The 27939-nt window shown below is 44.2% G+C and overlaps 2 protein-coding genes across 4 annotated transcripts; both read left to right on the top strand.

Moving 5' to 3' along the window:
- Positions 1 to 488: 488 nt before the first annotated feature.
- On the top strand, positions 489 to 11703 carry faim2a (Fas apoptotic inhibitory molecule 2a). Of its 3 annotated transcripts, none has more exons than XM_066681079.1 (12): positions 489 to 578; positions 4383 to 4530; positions 6473 to 6606; positions 6741 to 6805; positions 6899 to 6952; positions 7572 to 7622; positions 7724 to 7763; positions 7857 to 7894; positions 7993 to 8080; positions 8172 to 8267; positions 9557 to 9610; positions 9713 to 11703. In XM_066681079.1, the coding sequence occupies exons 2-12, from the start codon at positions 4401 to 4403 to the stop codon at positions 9857 to 9859; spliced, it is 897 nt and encodes a 298-aa protein (XP_066537176.1). In that variant the 5' UTR covers positions 489 to 578; positions 4383 to 4400; the 3' UTR covers positions 9860 to 11703. The 3 variants fall into 3 exon arrangements, with proteins under 3 accessions (XP_066537176.1, XP_066537175.1, XP_066537177.1); XM_066681078.1 differs by lacking the exon at positions 489 to 578 and adding an exon at positions 1663 to 1761; XM_066681080.1 differs by lacking the exon at positions 489 to 578 and adding an exon at positions 1988 to 2008.
- A 2178-nt stretch (positions 11704 to 13881) lies between these two features.
- ttc19 (tetratricopeptide repeat domain 19) lies at positions 13882 to 26949 on the top strand. The gene is made up of 10 exons (XM_066681320.1): positions 13882 to 14420; positions 17313 to 17398; positions 17945 to 18055; positions 18163 to 18201; positions 18325 to 18381; positions 18898 to 18959; positions 19704 to 19798; positions 21431 to 21585; positions 22313 to 22475; positions 25078 to 26949. The coding sequence occupies exons 1-10, from the start codon at positions 14156 to 14158 to the stop codon at positions 25242 to 25244; spliced, it is 1200 nt and encodes a 399-aa protein (XP_066537417.1). The 5' UTR covers positions 13882 to 14155; the 3' UTR covers positions 25245 to 26949.
- The last annotated feature ends 990 nt before the right edge of the window (positions 26950 to 27939 follow it).

Genomic DNA, 27939 nt, shown 5'->3' with positions numbered 1-27939 from the left:
CAGCTGCAGTCCAGTCTTTGTGAATCTCCCCCACATTTTTGAATGGGTTTTGTTTCACAGTCCTCTCCAGGGTGTGGTTATCGCTATTGCTTTTACACTTTTTTTCTACCACATCTTTTCCTTCCTTTCCCCTCTCTATTGTATTGGTGTTAAGTAATATTCTAATTTACTGAGATATTGATTTGGGGTTTTCATTAGTTGTCAGTTATAATCAAATTAAAAGAATAAACACTTGAAATATATCAATCTGTGTGTAATGAATGAGTATAATATACAAGTTTCACTTTTTGAATGGATTTACTGAACTTTTTCATGATATTCTAATTTTATGACCAACACCTGTACATCTATTCCTATATAATATACAAAACCATCTGTGAAGCAGTACACACCCTGGATGAGGCACCTGTCCATCACGCTCAACTGTGGACAGTTTCACAGAGCCAAGCCACCTAATGTGTTCTTGGACTGGGATGAAATCTACAGCGACACTGGGAGAAACACTCCTTCCTAATTGCAACTCACCCAGGGTTCATCTATTAAAAAACACACAAAACACTGCGGATCATACCAAAAAAGTAAGGTGTACACGCTTTTACGTTTGAATTAGCTGCTGAATATTCACATTTACTTTGAAATAGTGTTTACCCGCGCTTACAGGATGTGCGTCACGGCGCCGCTTGGGTCCGCTGTGTAGAGTGATGCACGACTCCGGGTTTTCTGGAGTCGACTCCGAGTCCCGACTCCTGCCGCTGGAATCAAAAGAATCGACTCCTCTACAGGAAAAAGCTACCACTGTTATCCGAGTCATAATTTAATATACACATTCACTGTGTTCTATGTCACAACTGTTCATTTTACCAGCTCCATTGAACATATAGATGCAGTTTGTAGTTTTACAATTACAGGCTGCAGTCAATGTGTTGCTCTGCATACTTTGTCAACTTTGAGAGTGATATTATTTAGTTATATGTACACTGAGTGGCCAAAACAAAACCAATATTCTCCACTCTTTAATTTCTCATGTCCTCTGACCATACAGATGCACTTTGTAGATATCCAGTTACAAGCTGTATTCCACATGTTGCTCTGCATACTTTGTTAGCACCTTTCAGCCTGTTCTTTAATGATCAGGACCACTACAGAGCAGGTATAATTTGGGTGGTGGATCATCCTCAGTGCAGCAGTGACACTGCCGTGGTGGTGGTGATGTGTTAATGTGTGTTGCAATGATATGAGTGGATAAGACACAGCAGTCTTGCACAGTTTGCGTTGGTCGTCCTCTAGTATTTCATCAGTGAACGCAGGGATGCTGTCAACTGGATATTTTTGGTTGGTGGACTATTGTCAGTCCAGCAGTGACAGTGAAAAACTCAAGCAGCACTGTTGTGTCTGATCCACTCCTACGGGTCCAACTGCATTACTGAAAAGGATCCACCACCCAAATCACACATGCTCTGTGCTGGTCCTGATCACATAAGAGCCGGGTGAAAGGTGAAAGTATGCAGAGCAACATATGGAATACATCTTGTAACTGTATAGCTACAAAAGTGCGCCTATATGGTCAGAGCTGAGAAATTAAAGAGTTGAGAATATTGATTTAGTTATAATAGTCTAATAACATAAGACTCTCAACCTCGAAAGGCAAGAACCGATACCCAGTGTAAGAATCGAAGAATCGGTTCTCTCTGAATCGGCTCTCTGCCACTAGTTGTGTGTGTTGTTTTAATTGTCCAGCCTGGTTTGACCGTTACAGCGAAGGTGAGTTCACCGCAAACACCAGCAGCGCTTGTTTTAATCTAATCCGGTTCGTTAGTTTGTTTTCGCGTCAAATGTATCGTTATTTTCGTGCGAAAACTGCGATATTTTACCTCGGTTTCTGTCGTTAGCCGATTGCCCCCTTCAGTCCAGCCAAAGCAGCGGTTTTCATCAGCTGTTCACAGCTGGAATAACGAAATAACCAACTACTGATAACCGTTAATACTGTATTTGCACTCGGTTACCGACGGTATGTCCCAGTTGTAGTTTCATAACGAGACATTGCAGTCCGTTAGGCTTCCTAACCCCCACCTTCTCACTCGAAATCACCGTTACACCTTAAATACTGCAGCGCCGCAACGGACACCCCGCGCCATTTAAGGTGGAACGGTGAATTAGAACAGGAACCTAAGCCTCTTTCTTGTTTGTAGTCCTGCGTCCGAGGCTCTACCCTCTGTATAATTCAGTAACGTTAGTTGAGATATGGCCAAAAGTTTGTGGACACCTTCAAGGCTTTCCTGTGGATGCTTTGGGGTAGATGTTGGAACATTTCTGTTTAGTTTTGATGGCATTCAGCCACATGAACATCAGTCAGGTCATGTTGGGGTGAGAGGTGATCAGCTCTGGATCACAGACAACCCACCCCCCAAAGGTACTGGAGGGAGCCACTCTACCACTCGAGCCCAGGCTTGACATTGAGTGGTGATCTCAGGCTCATGTGCAGCTGCTCCAGAGCGTCTTGTGTCATGTCATGCTTTTTTATTTAAGTTATACAAGCTGTGAGTCAACAAGTGAACATCTGTGTTAGTTGAATGCACAGGTTATGATAGGTGTCCATAAACATTTGGCCACGTAATGCACTGCATGGACCTCTGTGAGCGCTGGCCAGCTGGGTTCGAGATGGGCATGGGCTCTGGGTGGGTTGGTACATGTGTTATTACCAGGACCCAGGTGGGCTGCCTATATCAGATAACCATGGGCAGCCCAGTGATTCTCTATATATGAGGTCCATGTGGGTCCAGAGTGGGTTGTCTTAATTTAGAGAGCTGTTGTGTTTTCAGGTGGGCTACCCATACTGAACCTATGAGTGACCCATTCTTGGTGTCTGAACTGACCCTGGAGGGCATAGATCTGTGAAAACAACATTTAACCTATGGACAAAACTTGCTGGTACCCATCTGAGTTGCATGTTTGAGCCCCATTATATCTCAGTGCTGCGAGAAACATTGGGTCACATAAATACAGATACAAGGATACAATAAAATACAACGCCCAGGCCGTACGTATGTAGAAATACCTAGACTTTAAAGGGGCATATTACTGAATGTATTTGTACATTAATTAGTTTCTGGAGCTCAGTGAGTTTGTTGAGATCTGCTTAAGTCTGAAAAAATGGGATAAAACGAGTCACTCTAATTTGTACTGTGTCTGAAGTGGAGTGACTTAAGAATTGTTCAGACCAAACGAAGAACAGACCAAATGAGTGTGGAGAAAAAAGAGATCAGAGCAAAACTGGCTAAAAACCAGAGCTTCTTCTCTTCGCTCCTCACTGCTGTGTATCTCGCATTTGGAGTAAACAGAGGTCCATTTTCAACAGGCACTGAAATAGGTTGTTCCCAACGACCAAAGATTGTCTGTTTTTATTTATTTAGACCCCAGAATGGTATAAAAGGGTAGAATATTGCCTCTTTAAAGGAGAAATATGTCATTTTCTCCAATGATTCCTTCATGTTGTGAAACGACTATTATGCTGACACCTAGTGGCCCAGATGTATTATTCATTCATTCATTCATTATCTGTAACCATTATCTGTAACCGCTTATCCAATTCAGGGTCACGGTGGGTCCAGAGCTTACCTGGAATCATTGGGCGGGAATACACCCTGGAGGGGGCGCCAGTCCTTCACAGGGCAACACAGACACACACATTCACTCACACGTACGAACATTTTTAGTCGCCAATCCACCTACCAACGTGTGTTTTTAGACTGTGGGAGGAAACCAGAGCACCCGGAGGAAACCCACGCAGACACAGGGAGAACACACCACACTCCTCACAGACAGTCACCCGGAGGAAACCCACACAGACACAAGGGGAACACACCACACTCCTCACAGACAGTCACCCGGAGGAAACCCACGCAAACACAGAGAGAACACACCACACTCCTCACAGACAGTCACCCGGAGGAAACCCACACAGACACAGGGAGAACACACCACACTCCTCACAGACAGTCACCCGGAGGAAACCCACGCAGACACAGGGACAACACACCACACTCCTCACAGACAGTCACCCGGAGGAAACCCACGCAGACACAGGGACAACACACCACACTCCTCACAGACAGTCACCCGGAGCAGGAATCGAACCCACAACCTCCAGGTCCCTGGAGCTGTGTGACTGCGACACCTACCTGCTGCACCACCGTGCCGCCCTTAGATAAACTTAATAATAATCAATAATGATAATAATCAGAATTATACATTACATTTATATAGTTCTTGTCCAGATCCCAAAACATGTAGTAAAGTAGTACACAGAACAATAAAACACCAAAAGCCGCTAAGCAAAGGGACTTCTAATGTGACACTTCATACTTCTTTTTTCCCTTCTTTAGAGAGTGGACTGAGGCACCATGAGCCTGCCAACCTCCCCCCCGAGCTACGCAGAGGCCACAGCAGGAGATAAAGAGCGTGGAGTTGGTGATCTGCCCCCTCCAACCATGCCCATGCACCCCAGCTGGGCCTATGTTCATCCGACACCAAGTGAGTGCTGTCCCACTGCTCTGACTCTGAATGATAAATGAATAGATGATTTTATTGCATTTCCTAAATATACATGGCGTCCTGTTAACCACGTGTTATTCTCTTACACCACCTACAACCTGGTTGTGAGATGTTATATTATCCCTGATCATACATGAGGAAATGAGGCTTCTCTGACATGGGGAATACGTCTAGACCGAAATCGTAATGTTGTAGTTGTTTCACTGTTAAAAGTCGTATTTTGTCCAGTAATCTGAGCCTGGGAAACCAGCCTGATGACTTGGACTTAATCACTGGTGATTCGGACTATAGCGATTTAAACTTAATCCCTATTCCCCAAATCCACAGCCTGTAGTTGTATACAATGGACAATAAAGTCTGCATATTTCTGCATGCGTAGGAATGAGCAGAACCTACTGATTGACTTGTAAAAATACTGTGTGGACATTTGCTCATGGTTGTGGTGGGTCAGGAACACACTCTGGACAGAGCACAAGTCCATTGCAGGGCATCACACTCTCACACATGTAGACAGTCTCACACAGACAATCAGTGCATTTCTGTACTGTGGGAGACACAGGTCTAAGTAACTAGAACTACAGTTTTACTGTGTGTCACTAAAGCGGAATGAAATTTAGGAAGATATCTCAAGTTACTGTCTCATCTTAACATTATATGAGAATACATATTGTTATTTATATATTTATATATGCCTGTGGTAATCCACTGTCAGTCTACAGATGTGTCAGGCAGAGATTAGGTTAAATATTTTAGGTATATGGGCGGCACGGTTGCGCAGCAGGTTAGTGTAGCAGTCACACAGCTGCAGGGACCTGGAGGTTGTGGTTTCGAGTCTGTGAGGAGTGTGGTGTGTTCTCTCTGTGTCCATGTGGGTTTTCTCCGGGTGACTGTCTGTGAGGAGTGTGGTGTGTTGTCCCTGTGTCTGCGTGGGTTTCCTCCGGGTGACTGTCTGTGAGGAGTGTGGTGTGTTCTCCCTGTGTCTGCGTGGGTTTCCTCCGGGTGACTGTCTGTGAGGAGTGTGGTGTGTTCTCCCTGTGTCTGCGTGGGTTTCCTCCAGGTGACTGTCTGTGAGGAGTGTGGTGTGTTCTCCCTGTGTCTGCGTGGGTTTCCTCCGGGTGACTGTCTGTGAGGAGTGTGGTGTGTTCTCTCTGTGTCTGCGTGGGTTTCCTCCGGGTGACTGTCTGTGAGGAGTGTGGTGTGTTCTCCCTGTGTCTGCGTGGGTTTCCTCCGGGTGCTCCTGTTTCCTCCCAAAGTCCAAAAACACACGTTGGTAGGTCGATTGGCGACTCAAGAGCGTCCATGGGTGTGAGTATGGGTCGCCCTGCAAGGAACTAGCGCCCCCTTCCGGGGTGTACATTTCACAATGTACGAAACGCTGAAGCTGAAATATTGGCCACATTTTTTGACAAACTGTGGAGTCCCACATGTGCTGAAGTCATACGGTATGATAAATGTATTAGGCCAGTAATAAATCAACACAGAAATAATTCATGCAGCATTTATATCATAAAGAATCCAGTCAAGCAAATCAAGTGGATTTTATTGTCATTTCAGATATAGACAGTGTGCACAGTACACAATCAAACGACGATCCTCAAGGAACAATTTGCTACATAACCAACACAGGACTAAAGTGCATGAGTGCAAATGTGCAGCTACACAAGACAAGGAGCAATAATCATATCCGCAGTCACACTGCGCCTGAACAGTAGGCGGCATGTGGTCAGAGGCCACTGTGGAGTGTGTCACGTTACACAATCAATAGGTAGTCAGTCTGTATCTGCATTAACCTGATGATTATTCCTCAGTGTGAACCTGCCATAACAGTGAAGCCACATGACCACATCGCTGCTACCGTTGAGGCAGGTTGTGTTTTCGAGTCCCTTAATATCCCAGTGCCTTTTTCATCCCTCCATTTCAGGTCCAGGATACACAAACCCATACGCCTCAGACATGTCTTCTCCCTTCTCTGACCCGAGCTCTAGCGGCAGCTTCGATGGCCTCAGTGGAAGCGGCTGGGAGGACAAGAATGTCCGTCGTATGTTTATCAGAAAGGTACGTTTTAGCTCAGACTCCTTTCTACCCGGTTGTCTGTGAGGCCAGTGTTTGATGTGGATAATTTCCCTGTGCAGCGATGTACATTTGACTTAGTCTTAGCCTAAAACAGTGCTGTTTCTTTTCTCCTGCAGGTGTTCTGCATCCTCATGGTTCAGCTTATGGTGACTTTTGGTGTCGTAGCACTCTTCACTTTCTGGTGAGAGAAGTGTGGACTTACTTCTACGGTTTGTTTAAGACAGTGTTATTAAGATTTCACTCTCCTGCTTTGGTTTCTCTTCTGTTTTTGCAGCGAGCCAGTGCGGCAGTTTATTCAGTACAATCGCATCCTCTACCTCGCCTCATAGTAAGTGTTTTTTCCTGTCCGGCGCTTCTACTCTGTGAGGTTTTAGAGGTCCTGCACAGACGATCGGGCTTCTCTCTTGTTCTTTTTTGTGAAGGCTTTGTCTTTCGGTTTCAAGGGGTGTATTGAACACCTCACTGTCCACATGTAACCGGATGACTCTGTTCATGTGAAATATAAACAGGGCCACTGTCCGTAAACTCCTCCCACCCCGCATCACACAGAATTGTCCCAGCCAGCACAGGTATCGGTCAGCTGATGTGACAGACCTAGGCAGTCAGCATTCTCCTCCTCGGACATGTGGAGCTGTCCAGTGACACTCCGTTAGCGCCAGTGAAAAAGAGAAAATGGCGGTGGTTGGTATCATGTGTTACAGGAAGCATGTGCTTGTCCACGCTCCCAGTATTGATGACATTGTGTTGAAATAGGGGAGTTTAGTTAAGGGTTAAGGGGAATTTGGAATTAAAGAAGACTGAACGAAAATGATTGGGTGAAATTTCAACAAAAAAGCAAAGATATACAAATATCAAAATGAAAGTAATTTCAGAGCGAACAAAAGCCTCTTGTGCAGGATCTTTAAGGCTTAAATGTTTCAGAAATGACAAAGCTGTGTCTCCTCTAGTATGACCTTCATGGGAACATACCTGGTGCTTGTATGCAGCACGAGTGCACGGTAAATACCATTCTGATTCTGAGCACCACAATCACATTATAATATTTACATTTATTTCTTCTGCTATTTGTGAGGCTTTATTTATTCCATTTATCTCATAGACGAAGATACCCAACCAACATGATCCTCCTTGGCATCTTTGTGAGTGCCTCATTATTTGGAACCAATGACAGTGGCTGTGTAAATGAGATTTCTAAATCTTCACTGTGGGCATTTTCATTTTCTCTTTTTCAGACTTTGGCAATGTCTTACATGGCGGGAATGCTTGCGAGGTAAGGCAGGTGTAGCACCTCTTTTCTGGTTTGTGTTTTGGTTATCTTCCTGTGAGTTGAAGTAGGTAGTGATGAGTGTTTTACTGTCTTTGTTTTAGCTACCACAACACCAAGGTGGTGATGCTGTGTGTGGGTATAACCGCTTTGGTGTGCCTCGCTGTCACCCTCTTCTGTTTCCAGTCAAAGGTGAGCTCGTTCGTTTCTCCTCGGCTTCTAAGAGCAGGCGTGTTTCGTCCGTTTTTCAGTTTGTCTGACCTCACGGCTGTTTGCGGTTCAGGTTGATTTCACTTCGCGCCACGGTCTGCTGTTTTCACTCATGATGGTGCTGATGATCACTGGACTGCTGCTCATCTTCACTGCGCCGTTTGGATATGTGAGTTGGTCTGAAATAAGTATGTCAGGACTGAAAGGATTAGTCAGTTACGATACTAATCTTAATCAGAAATACACAAGAAAATCACATCACACAGTGGGAGTTACAGGATTAAGCAGCTTCATTCTGAATAGTGTGAAATATCAGCAAATATGCAGATACCAGTTTGTTTACTTCAAAAAGCATTCTGTGATGTTTGTATCTTGGTCAAAGAGTGCGTTTGCATGCACTTAATAATCCAATATTAATTGGATTTCTGCAGTTATTGGATTATTCAAGTGGTCGTATAAACAGCATACTCCGATCTCTGAGATCAGAAATCAGTTGAAGAAATCTGTGATGTTAGATAAGTACAGGGGGTCCTCGACTTACGACGTTGATCCGTTCCTACGTCGCGTCGTAAACCGATTTTTGGTGTAAGTCGGAACATACGTACATTCATTCATTCATTCATTCATTCATTATCTGTAACCGCTTATCCAGTTCAGGGTCACGGTGGGTCCAAAACCTACCTGGAATTATTGGGCGCAAGGTGGGAATACACCCTGGAGGGGGCGCCAGTCCTTCACAGGGCAACACACACACACACACATTCACTCACACAATCACACCTACGAACACTGTTGAGTTGCCAATCCACCTACCAACGTGTGTTTTTGGACTGTGGGAGGAAACTGGAGCACCTGGAGGAAACCCACGCAGACACAGAGAGAACACACCACACTCCTCACAGACAGTCACCCGGAGGAAACCCACGCAGACACAGGGAGAACACACCACACTCCTCACAGACAGTCACCCGGAGCGGGAATCGAACCCACAACCTCCAGGCCCCTGGAGCTGTGTGACTGCGACACTACCTGTTGCGCCACTGTCACCCACATACGTACATACTGTACGTAAATAACATACTGTAAGCACTTATCCTATCCTAACACCTATCCTCCTCGGTCCTGAGCTGCGTAACTGTGTATTCCTCCGCCGCGCACACCAAACACGAAGTTCACGTTACGACGTTTACGACGCAAAACCACTTAAGTCGAAACAAGGCTTTATACAGTAAATGGGAGATGTGTCGTAACCACGAAACATCGTAACTCGGGACTGACGTAACCCGAGGACCTCCTGTAATCTCATTTATGGCTTCAGTTGTTTCTTACCTGATGTTGGCAAAGAGGGAGAAAGGTAAAAATAGTTGTGTTACAGGAGGACGATTACAGCTAATTGCAGCTGTTGGTTCATCACTTTTGCAGTTCATTACTATCTCATATACTTTCATCTCTCCTCAGATACCTTGGTTACAGACCGCCTACGCTGGACTTTGTGCCCTCGTTTTCACTTTGGTCAGTGTCCTTGCTCTCCATGTTCAGTCTGCATCAGACATAACATCATGAGTGTCCTTTGAGAGCTCTAAGTGGTGTGTGCACCTCCTGTTTTCTTTCTAGTTCTTGGCATTTGACGTGCAGCTGTTGATGGGGAACCGCCGCTACTCGTTGAGCCCCGAGGAGCATGTGTTCGGAGCCCTCTGCCTCTACATGGACATCGTCTACATCTTCTTCTTCCTCCTGCAGCTGTTCGGGAGCCGCGAGTGAGCCATGGCTCGGCCACGTGTCCGTGTCCACATTTACAGACACGCATTAAACCCTCCTTACTAACCCCCGCACCCACCCACCCCCGGCTCCACAGAGGCGTCTTCCTTAATCTGTAGAATAATGTCTCCTGCTGTGCTGCCTTTAGTGGCACTGGCCTTTGAAATCTCGCTTTGCAGAGACTCGGTCGGTGTCGGCAGCCGCGCGTATACGTACCTGACGTATTCTGTATATGCAACATATACACTCCCATACACTCCAGCTTATATTGAGACCACACTTCAGCAGTTGTTATCTGTGTAGAAGACAATCATGCGACATGTGGTGGTTTTAAGGAGACGGTGTTGCTCCGGAGACGGCGAAGGCCATTTTGTTGACTTATTTATGAATTATGGTCATTTACACTACAATGTACGTGTGTTTTTTGTTAGTCCAATCTCAAGCACGGCAGGTTAAAACTACGTCTGTGGGTTTGCGGGGAATTACAATCATCGCATCGTGGAGTTTTCTGATCTTTGTTTTTAAGACGAGTGTTAAATTGCATTATACTTCTTTCGAACTCAGTCTGTAGTAACTGAGACTGTGTCCTATTTTGAAACACACAGCCATCCATCCTTTCCAGTCACGTATAAAGAGCTGAGCCAGAGCAGTCCGACAGTGAATCTGCATTTTCCTTTGTGCAATACCCTGCTCTAGACTGTGGGGGATGAATCTAGCAGTGTCCTTTAGGGCCAGTGCATTTTCTGGCCTCTGAATGCTGGCTAACATAGAGGTATCCATGTAAAATGTGATGCACTTTTTACTTTTCCTGGTTGGCTAATATATGCAAACGCAGTCATCGTCTGTAGAGGACACACCGTGCTAAGTGTACCTCTGTCGTGTGAATATTGGTGAATATTCACTGCCTGATTCACATTGGTAAATGGTGCTGAGGTCATTTCCAGTCGTTTTTGTTGTCGTGAAGATGGTGGATTTCTTTGAGCTCCCTCACAGTGATGTCTTTAAGGAGGGATTCCATTTTGACGACGAACTCACAAAAGGGTCATTCATGTACATTTGCTATTCACGCGCTCACAGGGCGATCTTTTTCTGTTCTTAAGAGAGTCTTATATTTAAAAAGGCTCTCCGTTTTCTTTAGAGCCTTTTATTGAATTCAGTTATTATTCACTTTTATTTAACCACGAGAGTTGATTGAGAATATGTCTTTTATTGAGAAATCCGCCGGTTACAAACACAGCACATCCGCTCGTGAACACATACAGTGAAAGTATGTGAATTTCCCTGGAAGCTGAACCTGTCTGCGTCATCGTTTCGTTGCTCAGGAGGTGACTTTTCTCATCCAGCATTTCACTCCGCGTCTTCAGAGGAAACCGAACAACATTTTCAGCACTGAACGCTAATTCATTTATTTCCAATGAAAGCAAAGGGCATGATTTGAACTTTTGACTATGACCAGTGGTGTATTATTTTGTGTGCGTGTGTGTGAGTGTGTGTGTGTGAAGTCATTACTATCTGTTCATGGTTCTGTACATAGGAGAGTGAGGTTTATTGAATTTAGACCACCTTCTGCCTTTCCTCTTTACTCGTGCACTATTGTACTACGTCTACAAAAGAAAAAAAAACTCAGTGTGCTCTCAGTACTTACTGCATGATCTATCTGTGTTGCGGGGGCCAGTCCACTCAGTGCTGACCGCTGTATACTAATCTAGGATTAAAATGCGAAAGCCTCGCCACATTCCTTTATTTCACAGCGGTATAACGGCAAGGTGGCCAGTGGGATATGACAGAATATTGTGACGTTTTGTAACCTTAACTGTTCATTAGTAAAACAAATAAAGACTATGATAATAAGCCAGGGGTGTGCCTTTTTACTGGTGCTTGAATAACAGTCATCAAAAAGGAATGATATTTATTTATCTCTGCATCTATTCTTTACTTAGATCATTAACTTTAAAGCAACACTTGGTTAGATTTGGTCTTTTTGTTCCTCGTACAGTTGCAGAGTGTAATTCACTTTTACAGCACTGTCCTGACATCAAGGGGGTGTTGGAGGGAGGGGAGGTGTTTTCCTACCCTCCTCCAAAAGTTACATAGTGTAGTTTCCACAGTGCTGAGCCCAGAGAAGCATCACAATGATTCTGAAGCTGTAAATTTAAGGAAAAGTGTTTTAAACACGGCTGACCCCATGTAGAGAATGAACTGGTTACATCAGAGTCAACAAAGACATTATAAGCAGATTTAATTTTAATTATTTTAAAATAATAATAATATTACTGGAATTATTTTAAAAATATTATTTACTCGCTCCTTTAATTCACTTAATTCAGGATAATGCACCTTGTCCCAGAATGTGTTCTCTCAAACTGGTCCCATGAAGATCTGAACCCAGCAGAGCAGCTTTAGGGTGTGGTAGGAGTTGCAGCTTGAACTTGCAGCAAATAAACCTTAAAATTCATTCATTCATTCATTATCTGTAACCCTTATCCAATTCAGGGTCGCGGTGGGTCCAGAGCCTACCTAATTCCCTACCAAGATGGGAAAACACCCTGGAGGGGGCGCCAGTCCTTCACAGGGCAACACAGACACACACACATTCACTCACACACTCACACCTACGGACACTTTGGACACTCACCAATCCACCTACCAACGTGCGTTTTTGGACCATGGGAGGAAACCGGAGCACCCGGAGGAAACCCACGCGGACACGGGGAGAACACACCAACTCCTCACAGACAGTCACCCGGAGCGGGAATCAAACCCACAACCTCCAGGTCCCTGGAGCTGTGTGACTGCGACGCTACCTGCTGCGCCACTGTGCTGCCCAACCTTTAAATTGTATTCATTGATTCATTAATTAATTATCTGTAAGCACTTATCCAGTTCAGGGGCACGGTGGGTTTGAAGCCTACCAGGAATACCTGGGCACAAGGCGGGAACACACCCTGGAGGGGGCGCCAGTCCTTCACAGGGCAACACACACGCTCACACTTATGGACATGGAATTTTGAGTCACCAATCCACCTACTAACGTGTGTTTTTAGACCGTGGGAGGAAACTGGAGCACCCGGAGGAAACCCAAGGTGACACAGGGAGAACACACCAAACTCTTCACAGATACCAAGAGCGGGGCTTGGACCCACAACCTCTAGGTCCCTGGAGCTCATAAACAATTATTTTTATTTTGAATTACAATTTTTTACATTTAAACAATGTTTATTATTTTAAAACTATTTTTTTCCATGATAAGATTTTGTTTTTAATTACATATTAGTTTTATTTAAATTACATTGAAGATACTAAACTTATTTTTTAAATAATTTTTCAAATACTAAGAATAATTAAGAGAAATTAAGTCATATTTATTATGTGCTAAGTCATTTTTTTAAGATCGTAATCGTAACTGGGAATTATCAAGTGGAGTTATCATTTTGAGATTAAATCATAATTTTGAGCTTCATAAGTGTGATACAGCAGGTCATTAATAAATGTTTTCACATTAATGAGCTTTTTAGTCATAATTTTAAGGTGCTGAGATATTATATCCTAAGTCATTAAGCTCATTTATTACTAGATACTGAGCCAGACTTATGAGGTGCTATGTCATGACAATGTCATTAAACGCCAAACTGAATAATAATAAAGTGCACAAAAATCATTTAAAACATTTTATCTTTATTTTTAGTTCATACTTGGATTTTTTTGTTCACATAAATATATATCAAATGTCTCTTAATGTGACACATAAACAAATATATCAATATAACCAAATATGTCAATATAAAAGTAATTTTAAATTCATGTGATTACTTTTTTAGGATCAAGGCTGAAAATAAAAACGTTAAAAATAACAGTTATTATTTTTTCCAATAGATATATATAAATATTTATATGTATATATTTTGCCGCTTTTGTGAGATCTCTGTAACGGCTTAGGAACCGCTTAGACTAGAGGAGCAGATGTCAAAATAAAAGTCTCCTATGAAAATTCATATAATCGATTTGGACGATGGGTGAAGTCTGAGAATAATAACATATGTTTGATGTTAATAATAAAATAGATGATTTTCTAATAACAATAATAATAATAATAACATACACAGAATCTGAGCGTATAATTCATATTTGAAGAAAACGACCCCCAGTTACTGGGTTATATAAGTCATCACTGAAGACATTATAAGTTAATATTGTGGTAATAAATGGCTGTTGATACCAAAAGTGTCTATGTTTATTCTGTCCTGTGTCACGTGACCCAAGCCTTCATCCTGTCACGATCAAAGCGGAGTCGGAGTAAACATGGCGCTGTCCTCCAGCTGTGTCCTCTCCCTGAGTCGCAGGGTCTGTGTTAAAGTCTCAGAGGGTCTGAGGAGGGTCTATTCCACCAGGCTCTCACCGTGTTCACCGCTCTCTTCTCGGTGTAAGCCGCTCTCCTCCCCGCTGACAGACCCCCGGAGAGGCAGGTGGTCCAGGCTGTGCAGATACGCGGTGTGTACAGCGGAACAGAACCGAACCGAGCACAGGGACAGGTCTCGGCCCGGGTTCACACTGTGGGGCGCCTTGGGTGAGTACAGTGTACATCTCACAGGGAAATTTACACTGCGGTCTGGGACCGGACACCGCACAATATATACTGTATATACTGACCCACATCCTCTCTCTCTCTCTCTCTCTCTTCTTCTCTCTCTCTCTCTCTCTCTCTCTCTCTCTCTCTCTCTTCCTTCTCTCTCTCTCTCTCTTCTCTCTCACTCTCTTCTTTCTCTCTCTCTCTCTCTCTCTCTCTCTCTTCTCTCTCTCTCTTCTTTCTCTCTCTCTCTCTCTCTTCTCTCTCTCCTTTCTCTCTCTTCTCTCTCTCTCTCTTCTCTCTCACTCTCTCTCCCTTCATTCACTCTATCTCTCTCACTCACTCTCTCTACAACTATTTTCTCTTTCGCATGCACACACACACACACAGACAGGTGCTGGTCATAAAATTAGAATATCATGAGAAAGTTGATTTATTTCAGTAACTCCATTCAAAAAGTGAAACTGTGAAAAGTGTTTATTTTATTTTAATTTGATGATTATAACTGACAACTAATGAAAACCCCAAATTAATATCTCAGAAAATTAGAATATTACTTAAGACTAATACAAAAAAGGATTTTTAGAAACGTTGGCTGACTAAAGTAAGAGCATGTACAGCACTCAATACGTAGCTGGGGCTCCTTTTGCCTGAATTACTGCATTGTGTTATGGAGGGGATCAGTCTGTGGCACTGCTCAGGTGTTAAATATGAGAGCCCAGGTTGCTCTGATAGTGGCCTAAAGCTCTTCTGCATTGTTGGGTCTGGGGTATTGCATCTTCCTCTTCACCATACACCATACATTTTCTATGGGGTTAATGTCAGGTGAGTTTGCTGGCCAATTAAGAACAGGGAGACCATGATCTTTAAACCAGGTACTGGTAGCTTTGGCACTGTGGGCAGGTGCTAAGTCCTGTTGGAAAATGAAATCTTCATCTCTATAAAGTTGGTCAGCAGCAGGAAGCATGAAGTGCTCTATAACTCCCTGGTAGACGGCTGCTTTGACCTTGGACCTCAGAAAACACAGTGGACCAACACCAGCAGAGGACATGGCACCCCAAACCATCACTGACTGTGGAAACTTTACACTGGACCTCAATCAACATGGATTCTGTGCCTCTCCTCTCTTCCTCCAGACTCTGGGACCTTGATTTCCAAAGGAAATGCAACATTTACTTTAATCAGAGAACATCACTGTAGACCAATCAGCAGCAGTCCAGTCCTTATTGGAAGTGAGACACTTCTGACGCTGTCTCTCGTTGAAGCGTGGCTCGACACAAGGAATGCGACGCTGAAACCCATGTCTTACATACGACTGTGTGGTGGTGGTTCCTGAAGCACTGACTCCAGCTGCAGTCCAGTCTTTGTGAATCTCCCCCACATTTTTGAATGGGTTTTGTTTCACAGTCCTCTCCAGAGTGTGGTTATCGCTATTATGTGTACACTTTTTTCTATCACAACCTTTCCTTCCTTTTCCCTCTCTATTGTATTGGTGTTAAGTGATATTCTAATTTTCTGAGATACTGAATTTGGGGTTTTCATTAGTTGTCAGTTATAATCATTAAATTAAAAGAAATAAACACTTGAAAGATATCAGTCTGTGTGTAATGAATGAATGTAAAATACAAGTTTCACTTTTGGAATGTGTGTGTGTGTGTGTGTGTGTGTAGAAATTGAAAAGCTATCTCCATGTTGTAGAGATGATTCTCACCATGAGATGGCACCATCAGCACAGCTCTCAGAAGATCACTGTGTCATTACATTACAGTTCCTCTATCCTCCAGCTCTGTTCCTTTTACTTTAAGGTTCACATTACTGTCACTGTGTGATCTCAATAGAGATGAAACATAACCAGACGCCCCGGAGCAGCTGCACACGAGCCTAGGCTCACCATGCTCAATGCCAATTGCTGCCAGAGGGATGTGTAGAGTCCCCAAGTATTGTGCTGTGAGGCAGAGGATCAATTTGGAGTGGCTTTTGTGATTGAAAACTAATTGCCCAGCATCAGTACCTCACCTCACTAGTGCCCCTGTGGCTGAATGCCATCAAATCCTCACATACATTCACTAATGTCAGGATGATGATGATGATGAAGAGGCATGAGTCGTCGTATCACATTCAGAGACGTATTTCTTGTTCGTTACAGTGCAAGGACTTTGATGACGTTACAGTGGGTCAGTGGGTGGGGAGAATTAACATTAACTAATAGCATCATGTTTCACCTGCACCCCACCCCTGCCGCCACTCCCCACCCCACTCCACTCCCCCTAGTATGTCCAGGTTCGTCAGAGACCCTCCCTGTTGCGTCACATTACAGACGGGCGATGTGTCATCTTTTGCAAATCATACTCACTTTAAAATCTGTGGACAGCACAAAGATAAGTTTTGAGGGAAAATTCAGGACTTTCGGAATCCACGTTAACACTCTTTAATGTCTGATATTTAACATTGCCTCCTTGTTTTTACACTCACTGTCCTTTCTCTCAGCTCCACTGACCATAAAGGAGCACGTTGTAGAGCTACAATTACAGCCAGTAGTCCGTGTTTTGCTCTGCAGACATTGTTTGCCTCCTTTCACTTTGTTCTTCAATTGTCAGGACCCCCACAGAGCAGGTGTGATTCTGTCGGACAGTGAGTGAACAGTGTTTGAAAACCCAAGAAGCAATGCTGTGTCTGATCCACGAGTACCAAAGCAACACACACTAATTCACTGCAGAGCAACAGATGGAAAACCATCTAATGGTAGAACTACTGTGCTTCTGTATGGTCAGTGGAGCTGAGAATACATTGAGTGAGTGTAGATACAAGGAGGTAGTTGTTGTTGTTGTATTTGTATGTAATTATTTAAGAGAGTTGCCCATTTATATCCAAATGGATTATGTTTGTTTGCAGCGTTCTCCATATTCGGAAACACAGATGACAGAACCGAGGCCCAGAAAGCTGAGGACGAGATTATTCTTCTCCTGAAAAAGGCCAAGGTAACTTAAGAACAGTTCCACACTTGGATGTTGTGGTTTTGATACGATGGTTTTTCTCTTAATAGTTTTTAGATCATTCCTAAGTTTATTTAAAAGATAGAGACCTATCAAAGTTGTACCGAAAACAAGAGCAGATTTGTGCTCTGAATGATGTATAAATAATTTAGAAAACCTTTGTATGACGTCGAAACCTGTAGCAACTTTAGCCAAATTCAGTATGTCATTTATATTAAACACACCTTAAGGTTAATATACGTTTACAGATTCTTTACATGAAGCAAACCCTAATTCAAGCAGGAATTTCAACCCTGAGCCAATAAGGGAAAACCATCCTGCTGCTCCTGAGCCAATGGTTGTCCTTTGCAGTCTGAATGGGGTGCTCCCTCTGCTGGCCAGAGCTTGAATAGCTTTGTCCTGTTAAAACTACAACAATCTGAGGGGTCGAGTATTGAAATGTGGATCATTTCTAGGGCTGGGGGATTGGTTATATCGTGTTAAATGGTTTATTGATGTTACATGGGATGGGTCCGTTTCTGTTTTTCACAGTACAGTATGATGCTGGGGGAACTGGACGCCGCAAACGGTTTCTTACATAAAGCAGTTCGACTCGCTCACCAGAGCCACAACAATGACGCCATCATCTTCACATACAGCCTGGTATTAACCTCATACACTGCCTCCATAACTCCATGATAGACATGGACAGGATGCCCTCCTGTCCTCAGTCGTCAGAGGTACTGATCAGAACGTGTCTTTCCCTACAGATGGCAAACCTGGCCTTTGTCCAGGGGCAGCTGGACCATGTGAGTAAAGACTGAGGGCAGGGTTTATATTTCTCTGCCCTCACTCCCCTGAGGCCTGTGAAGACCTTACGACCGCCAGGACGATACAGGTGTGTGACCGCTGTGCTCTTGTGCCCCCTGCAGGCAGAGAAGCTGTTCAAAGCGGCAATGAGCTTCATGCTGTCGGGAGGAACGCCACAGGTACGAACTCACCGTGAGCTCAGCGCGTATATGATCAGAACAAAACCTTGTAGAGCCTCTGTTGTTGCTACTCTGGTCTCAACACTGCAGAAACTGCACTATGTAACTATTGGAGGAGGGTAGGAAACCACCGTTCTGGATAAGGATGCTTAAATAATGCAATAAAACCCAGAGGAATTGTTGAAGTCCTGAATGCTCTCTGCTGGTCCAAAAGTTTGTAGACACTTGCTCATTCAACTTTAGTGTTGTAACAGCTTCTACTCCTCCGAGTGTCTTGCTGTGAGGATTTAATAGTATTCAGCCACATGGACATCAGTGAGGTCATGTACTGATACTGAGTGATTAGTTCTTCACCACAAACACCACTCAAACTCATCCCAAAGGTGCTGGGTGGATCTACATCGCTCCAGAGAACACAGCAGAGGTCTTAAAGTAGCTGAATTAGGATTATACAAGGTGTCGTCAGGCTTTTGTGTTTGTGTGAGTGTGTGTTTTAAATCGGTGTGTGGTCCACAGGACGACAATGCAGTCATTGAGATGTCCCTGAAGCTGGCCAGCATTTACGCCACTCAAAACAAGTGAGTTTTTGAGTTTCTTCGTAGTGGAACGCTACACTGCATTATTGTGGTCCTCATCAATCTGTTCCCTGCACGTGATGTAACATAAATCTGTTATATTAAATTATATTAAACACAAATCTGTTGCTATATTAAAGGGGACATATATCTCTTTTCCACAAGTGAACACAGTTCTGGGGTCGGAAATGAATGTCTGTGACCTGCTTTGGTCAAAACACCACAAGGATCAAACCCCACAGCAGCGTTCTCCGTTTGTCTGAACAGCCCTGTTGAGAACGCCTGCTTTCAGCGCCTGTTCCTTTAAATGATAACGAACCACTCTCTGTTCACCCCGGCCCCGAGCGCACAGCAGTGAGGAGCGAGGAGCAGAAGCTCTGTTTTTTTAGCTGTTTTTGCTCAGTTCTTGTTTTCTCCATTTTTACTCAGTGCTCTTATTTCTCCTGAAGCTCTTTGTGTTTGTTTCGCTCCAGTTAAACTTGTCTTTGCACTCTCAGATAAACGCAGGTCCAGCGCTGTGATTGGACAGACTCAGACGAGGGGGCGGGGCTGGTCTTGTTTCCGTGTGTGGGTTGGTGGGACCCAGATCCTCAGATATAATTTTTTTTTCCAGTACATATCCCCTTTTTAAAAAAGCTGGCAGTGGCTGAAGGAGAGTTCAGACATTTAGGAATGTAGGAAAGTGCATTGTTGTAAAGGTAAATGATGCTCTGGATTTACATTGTTTTCTTTGTGTTTTTTGCGCAGAAATGAATTGGCGGAGCACGGCTTCCAGTTCTGCACAGAGTCACTGGAGGCAAAGATCGAGAAACACAAGGAACTTCCCCCTGAAGATGTGTCAGGTATCACAGGCCTGCCCTCTTCTCTACGCTTCTGCTTCGGTGGAGCTGTTTGACAAGCTTGTGGTTGTGGTCGGACAGTGTTTTTGTTTGTGTAAGCACAGTTTCACTGCAGATACAGCCTTAACAGTCTTCTAATGTGATGCTACTAACACACAGCTCTGGAACATTCAGCTATTTATTGGGAAACGCACTCATTAAAATCACATGTTTTGTTAATGTTCTGTGAAATTAAGGATGTATTCACTATAGAGAACAACGTCTGCACATTTTTACATTTTTATAACTGTCCACACTCTGTATCTCACCCTGCTGTAGTCCCACCACAACCTTGCCATTGCAGACCTCCGCCTCCATCCCTTGCATCTCCTTTTGTGTACATTTCTCTAACCATATTTGTATTTAAGTTCATTTGATATATATTCTCTGAACTTGTCACAGGAATTATGCTTTAGTCTTCTGACGTCAGGTCATCCAAACAACCAATCAGAGCTAGCAAGGGTGCAGCCCTTTGCTCTCCGTCTGCCTCTCAGCTCTCTTCCCTACAGAACAATCAATTAAAACACTCAGAAAAGTGATATATATATATATATATATATAGGGGCGGCACTGTGGCTCCATGGACCTGGAGGTTGTGGGTTCGATTCCCGCTCCGGGTGACTGTCTGTGAGGAGTGTGGTGTGTTTCTTCCTGTGTCTGTGTGGGTTTCCTCTGGGTGACTGTCTGTGAGGAGTGTGATGTGTTCTCCCTGTGTCTGTGTGGGTTTCCTCTGGGTGACTGTCTGTGAGGAGTGGTGTGTTCTCCCTGTGTCAGCGTGGGTTTCCTCCGGGTGACTGTCTGTGAGGAGTGTGGTGTGTTTCTTCCTGTGTCCTCGTGGGTTTCCTCCGGGTGACTGTCTGTGAGGAGTGTGGTGTGTTTCTTCCTGTGTCCTCGTGGGTTTCCTCCGGGTGCTCCGGTTTCCTCCCACAGTCCAAAAACACACATTGGTAGGTGGATTGGCGACTCAAAAGTGAGTGTGTGTGTGTGTGTTGCCCTGTGAAGGACTGGCGCCCCCTCCAGGGTTTATTCCCACCTTGCGCCCAATGATTCCAGGTAGGCTCTGGACCCACCGCGACCCTGAACTGGATAAGCGCTTACAGATAATGGATGGATGGATATATATGTGTAATGGACTTGTCCTCATATTATTTAATATTTCTTCAAAATACGTGAAAAATAAATAATTATATGATTACTAAATAAAAATATAAAAAATATATCAAAATGGAAGGTGTTCTCAGACTCTGTTAGGGCAGGACCAGCAGTGCGTCGGTAATGGTGCTTTACCACTGCATGGTACCTACTTGGCTTGGCTCTACGCACTTTTTTTGGGACCTGATCTCTGGTAGCTTTTCCATTAGCACAGCTCCCCCCCTAAATCTAACCAGTGATGTTGCAAAGCCCTGTCTCAAACAGGAACCACAAGTTTCCTAAACCACAACCGGTTCAAGGTTCCAGGACCAAATTTGCCTAATGGAAAAGCAAAAAAGGCGAGTAGAGCCGAGCGGAGTTGTATAGGATCCATTCAGTAGAAAACACTAAGAGGATGCTGTGTGTGGAGAGTTAATCTCTGAGTGTGTTGTGTGGTCCCCGTAGAAGAGGAGAGGAAGGACACTCGTCTGCTGCTGGGACTCAGTCTGGACGCACAGGCGCGATATCTGGCAGCGTCTCATCGTCTTAGAGGAGCCTGCAGAGACTACCGCAGAGCCCTGCAGATCTGCCAAGAGGAGCAGGGAGAGACCCATCCCCAGGTACAGCCTGTGCCGCCAAATGTTTGTGGACACTTGCTCATAGAGATTTAATCAGCATTTTACTCCATTCCCCTGCAGTAACAGCTTCTAGAAATGTTGGAAGGCTTTACATTAGATGTATGAATTTGTTTGCATTCAGCCATGCTTTGGATGATTTAGTTCTGGATCGCATACGCCATTCCAACTCCAACAGAACACACTTCCACTGCTACCACAGCCCAGAGTTGGTGTGTATATAACTCTCTTGCACATTCAGCATGGTGACCTTAGTGTGCAGCTGCTCTGGAGCACCATATTTCATGGTTTTCCTGGACCTTACAGAAGCTGTGTGTGATTACAGCTGAGAATCTGTGAGCAGAGGGGGCACCTTAAAGCCCCACTAGGTAGAATTTTCACCTTAAAATTACAGCTTCAGAATCATTGTGATGCTTCACCGAGCTGTAACAGGGAGAATAGATCCTCTGTCTTTCCTACTCAGAGCTCAGGACTGCAGAAATTGCACTATGTAACTTTTGGAGGAGGGTAGCAACCACCTGGCGCCCACCCCCTTGATTTCAGGACTGTGCTGTAGAAGTGAATTACACTCTCAAGCTGTAGGGGGAGCCCAGGAGCACAAATACCAAATGTTACCTAGGGTTTCCTTAAAAAAATTTACTAAGCAGAAGGTGCCTGCAAACATTGTCCATCTACACAGCCTCCTGCATGAGCAAGTGTGTGTTTATTCCAGACCCTGGTTCTGATGAGTGACCTGGCCACAGTGTTGGACCTGCAGGGGAAGCACGACGAGGCTCTGGAGCAGATGAAGAGGGCTGTGGAGTTGGGTCAGGCCTCAGGACACCCGGAACAACACATACTGCTGGGAAACATGGCCGGGATTCTCATGCACAAAGGTCAACATCCACTTCTGTTCCCTTCATTCTTTAAAGCAACAAGCTACTGCATGAATGTTCATTATTATTTATTATTAATTATTTTATTTAGTTATTAGGTAGTTGTCTTTCAGGACGAGTAGAGGATTCTGGGGATTAGTTATAGCAGGAGTATGGGCCACATTAATATTTACAGATCTGAGGGAGGGATATTTTTCGTTTCTAGGTTGTTGTCAGAAAAGTAGTGACAGTCTAAAACTCCAGTAGCACTGCTGTGTCTGATCCACTATGTGACTCTATGTACTGTTCTCAGAACAGTAGTGACAGTCAAAAACCCAGTAGCACTGCTGTCTGATCCACTGTGACTCTATGTACTGTTCTCAGAACAGTAATGACAGTCTAAAACTCCAGTAGCACTTCTGTGTCTGATCCACTGCGACTCTATGTACTGTTCTCAGAACAGTAATGACAGTCTAAAACTCTAGTAGCACTGCTGTGTCTGATCCACTATGTGACTCTATGTACTGTTCTCAGAACAGTAATGACAGTCTAAAACTCCAGTAGCACTGCTGTGTCTGATCCACTATGCGACTCTATGTACTGTTCTCAGAACAGTAATGACAGTCTAAAACTCCAGTAGCACTTCTGTGTCTGATCCACTGTGACTCTATGTACTGTTCTCAGAACAGTAATGACAGTCTAAAACTCCAGTAGCACTTCTGTGTCTGATCCACTATGTGACTATATGTACTGTTCTCAGAACAGTAGTGACAGTCTAAAACTCCAGTAGCACTGCTGTGTCTGATCCACTATGTGACGGTAATACGTGACTCGAATAACCATTCCCATCCCTGTTATATTCACTGTGATTTCTTGATCCTGTGTGAATCCACCATAAACCTTACTGACGTCCTGTGGTAATATGACATCACCCCAGCTCCCCACGGAAAACTAATCCCGCCCGAATAGGGCTTAAGTTACACAGAGCCAACTAATCTGGACATACTCCTCCCTCACAAACAAGCTTTCGACTTAGCGATCCATTCACTCACCACACACTCGCCTCTGACGTCACACTCTCCAGCTCCTGTTTACCTCGCTGGAAAAACAGCTAGTTATATGTGGTCAGATTATTCCTGAGGGTTTTCCTCAGTGTTGTTTTCTTTGAGAACGTTGAAGCCCACTGGCTTTCTTTTCACTTACAAAACAAACAAAACCAACCCCCTTTACTTTTGTCTTGGAAAAACAGGACTCGTTGTTGACTTTCCTTCACTTTCACATTCTTGCAGACCAGACGTTACTGACGCTAGAGACACAGCGGGTCATGGTCCTTGCAGCTGATTGGATGGATTGAACACGACTCGTTTTATTTGCGTAACAACCAATGGCTTTTGTAGAAAGGTGGAAGACAGCCAGTAAAAATGTTGGATTCAACTGGCAGGAGATAGACAGTTGAACAGAGGATGGTTTGTGGCCCATGGGCTGGAGGTCCCCCCCACCCCTGAATTATAGGGCATCCAGAAGTTTGAACACTTGCTCACCGAACACATCTCTTTAGATGTGAAGGGTATCATTTAAGGAGTTCGCCCTCCTGCTGCAGTTGCTGCCTCAACTAGCTGTATGTTCACCCCCCCCAACCCTACCCCACCCTTAATGCAGTGGCAGTTTTTACACTTTTATGAAGGCTTCGCTGTACCTTGGACCATTTCTTTTAGAAATTTGATGGTATTCAAACATTAAAACATTAAATATGTCAGGTACCAATTTGGGATTATTGGTTCTGAGTCACAAAAAAACACTCCAGATCATCCTGAAGGTACCGAATGGTGCTACATCACTCTAGAGAACATGGCTCCAAAGCCCAATGCCAGGGCGCTATATGGTAATGGGAGTGAAAGGTCTACTCTTAGGTTACGTTCATTTTTTAACTCCAGTTTTACAACTTAAACAAAGACAATGACTCCACTCGGCTCCACTTGGATGTTTTGCTTTTCCATTGGGTAAATCTGGTACCTGGAACGGGGAATTGTTTTGGACCTGCTCACTCGTGGTTCTAAGCGAGGCGAGTAGGGACTAAACCTGACCTGTAAACCTTACAGGGCTCTGATTTGCCAGAGAGAGTCATCTACATGATGCAATGCAGACATCCAGCACAAACTGACTGACTGTAAAATCTCCAAGAATCCAGTGAGAGCTGGACAGTGCAACAAGGAATGACAAACTCTACTGATCTGTCTGCACTGATGCGTGGAGATGTGTTCAGTCCCAAACATAGTGAACGATGTTTAATGTTACTGCCAATGTTACTTTCCATAGCCAGCTGTTTCCATTGGAGACGGGGTTTTATGACGTCAGCTGCTACATTTCGGGGCGGGCTCTATAGTGGAAAACCAAACAGGGACCAAGTGAGTAGAGTAGGTATTCTGCAGTGGAAAAGCACAATGATATAATGCTAAACATGTCCTCAGCAAGCTCTAAGCTAGTGGCTCCATCTCAGTGCTGAACGACACCTACATTCACCACATCACTTCTATATACAGATCACATGCTTTCTGCTGTTGAGGGATACTCATAGATAACCCTTATAAAGCATATGTGTGAAAGGTGTTGTTCCTCTCTTCAGGAGATTTTGAAGGGTCCACAAAGCTGTATGAAGAGGCTCTGAGTCTGGCGCGAGCTGCTGGCGACGGGGAAGCCGTGGAGCAGCTGGAGGAGGGCCTCAAGGAGCTCAGCAGGAGGAGAGAGGAGCAGAACAACAGCACTAAAGATGACCCTCCAGCTCAGGAATGACCCACAGAGGCACACACAGCCCAATGAACACACTGGATAGGCACTGGGAATCTTTCCAATAGACTGTGTCCAAACACTCCTTTGAGGAACTACCTGACTGTGCACATGATCCTTCCTCACCGTCCTGTTGTCAAGGCTGTTGTCGTAGACGGCTGTAATCTCCGCTGCCATTTTGTCTCCTGTGGGACTTTAAAGCACATGCATCATCCACTGGATTTTCCTTTGGAGCCTCATTAGTGAGGATTAAGGGACAAAAATAAAAAGGATTTTGAGAATGAGAGATTAATATTTCCAGTTATCAAAAGTAGCAATATTTCTAAAAAAAAAAAAATATATATATAAACCTATGATAATGTCCAGATAAATGTTGTAATATTGGCATTAAAGAAACACTAGGTAGTGTTTTAACTTAAGGTTATCGCTTCAAATTGAGTGTGATGCTCCACTCGACCTCTGCTGTTGCTACTCTGGGCTCAGCACTGCAGAAACAGCACTATGTAACTTTTGGAGGAGGGTAGGAAACTCATGATCTCAGGACAGTGATGTAAAAGAGGATTACACTCTGCAGTGTAGAGCCCAGGAGCAAAAATATCACATCTTACCTAGTGTTCCTTTAACTAATATCAGGGGCTTCCAAGGTACGTGGTGGCCGTATCATCTGCAGATCTAAGGGTTAATGCCCTGCAACACCTCAGCCATCGAGAACCTAGAGTTAACCAGAGCACAGCCGGCCTCCTGGTCTAGGTGGGTAGGATGGCCCCTCCTCTTCCCCCAGCTCTCTGCTCACAGGCATATATTTGCCGATGTGACAGATCTGGGCAGTTGGCATTCTACTCTGAATTGTAAAAACAGTTCCATGGTGTTGCTTTAGATTTAGTTGGAAAAGAAGCAGTGGTTTGGCCTCTCCTGTCTTGTATCTATTAGCTGATGTGACAGATCTGGGCAGTTGGCATTCTACTCTGAATTGTAAAAACGATTCCATGGTGTTGCTTTAGCTTCAGTTGGAAAAGAAGCAGTGGTTTGGCCTCTCCTGTCTTGTAGGAAGCGTGTTCGCCTCCACCCTCCCAAGGCTGGTGGCACTGTTTGTGATTAAGGGGGAGACTCACTGACTGGTGGAATTGGAAAACTCTAATAACTGGGGACAGAATTTGACAAGAAGTTATACCAGATATAGATCTGGAATTTGTTTTTTTTAGTTAAGTCACAGCGGCAAAACCTGTACAATTTGTGACTTGTCACTTTGTAACTTCTGACATTTATTTATCAAAAAAAATTCCTAATATAATGACTCTGTTCTCTGAATATTATGACTCTATATTTAACTATAAAAACGTTTACAATGTCTCTGAAACTCTGCTGTAGTGTGGGGCTTGTCCTGTGATGGAAGTTGAGCTAAAGCTGGAGCCAAAGCTGGAAAATCCCAATCAGGAAGCGCAGTCCACGGTGACGGGAAGTGTGTCGTTCTCCGGCGTGACGATGATCTGCTCATGTCTGGATCTTTCCAGATGGAAAAAAAAAAATGCACAAGTAACAAAAGACTTCTGACGCACACCATTCATCATCGCATCTGTCCTGTCTTTTCACCTGTGCTGGATCTGACGAGTGATGTGATAAAACATGCACAAACCCAGCTGAATGCCTTGTGTTCTTTATAATCACCTTCACGTTTCAGACTCCACATATAAACCCAGTTCCACAAAGGTTTGTTCAAATGCAAATAAAAGGAGAAAGCAGTCGTTTTGTTACGTTTAACAAGATCATGACAAAGGCAAGATGTTTAATGTTTGACCTCATCAACGACTTTGAATCTTGTAAACGTGAGCTCGTTCTCAAAGCGATGCGTGCAACACTGGGACTAGGAACATTGTGAGAGGCTTTGAGAACAGGTGCTGTAATCAGGCTTCTGTATAAAAGCAGCTTCCAGGAAAGGCCCAGTCCTTTATGAGGGAGGATGGGTCGAGGCCATTTGCCGTAAAACAGACCAGCAGTTTACGTGCAATGTGTGGTTGGAAGAATTTCAGGGCTTTAACCTTCTACACCACATGATATCTTCAAAATATTCAGAGAGATCTGGAGAAACCAACCAGAAGCAAGACATAAAAACAAAAAGCAATAGTTTACACCAAACCTGTAGAGGTCAGCACCTGGGGACTCTTTGGGAGTAACCACCTCAGTGAAATAGTGAGTAGAGCAGCAGGCACCACAGCTGTCTCTAAGATGGAGGGTGTCTAGTAAGTGACTGGGTGAGTGTGTGAAATGGTTCACAGGTGTGTGGGTGTGTGATGCCTGTGATAAATTGCTGCCTTGTCCAGTGGCCCCCATGATTCTCGGCGGGTTCCTGACCCCACCATGACCCTGATCCTGATGTGCAGTGTGAACAAAGCCAAAAGAAAGCACTTGTGATGCTGCATCGTGAAGGTAGAGGTACATTTATGGGTTGGATACTTGGGTGTGTGGCTTCTCCTCAGTCCAATTAAAAGCATGTATCTCCCAAAATAGCAACTTTACAGGGGAATGAAAAAACTTACAATAGAACTCTGCCATCTGCCACGAACAATGTGAAGAAGCCTAGCGTGTCTTGATTGAGCCACTTTGTTTTTATTTTTTTCACTCGTTTACTGACGCTAGGGTTTCATAAACACATTAGACCATTTCCAGTGTGAAAATAGACCGGAAAGCAGCAAATGGTGAGGAA

This window comes from Hoplias malabaricus, chromosome 9 (assembly GCF_029633855.1).
Source record: "Hoplias malabaricus isolate fHopMal1 chromosome 9, fHopMal1.hap1, whole genome shotgun sequence".
In the NCBI taxonomy this organism is placed as follows: domain Eukaryota; kingdom Metazoa; phylum Chordata; class Actinopteri; order Characiformes; family Erythrinidae; genus Hoplias; species Hoplias malabaricus.
Note: the sequence above shows the minus strand (reverse complement) of the source record. Positions and strands in the feature narration are given on the sequence as shown.

Bases quoted from the DNA above. Each gene is read 5' to 3' on its own strand.
- faim2a (XM_066681079.1), top strand. From the start codon at position 4,401: ATGAGCCTGCCAACCTCCCCCCCGAGCTACGCAGAGGCCACAGCAGGA. The intron at 8,268-9,556 runs GTGAGTTGGTCT...ATCTCTCCTCAG, and splicing joins TCACTGCGCCGTTTGGATAT to ATACCTTGGTTACAGACCGC. The intron at 9,611-9,712 runs GTCAGTGTCCTT...TTTTCTTTCTAG, and splicing joins GTGCCCTCGTTTTCACTTTG to TTCTTGGCATTTGACGTGCA.
- ttc19 (XM_066681320.1), top strand. From the start codon at position 14,156: ATGGCGCTGTCCTCCAGCTGTGTCCTCTCCCTGAGTCGCAGGGTCTGT. The intron at 17,399-17,944 runs GTAACTTAAGAA...TGTTTTTCACAG, and splicing joins TTCTCCTGAAAAAGGCCAAG to TACAGTATGATGCTGGGGGA. The intron at 19,799-21,430 runs GTATCACAGGCC...TGGTCCCCGTAG, and splicing joins TCCCCCTGAAGATGTGTCAG to AAGAGGAGAGGAAGGACACT.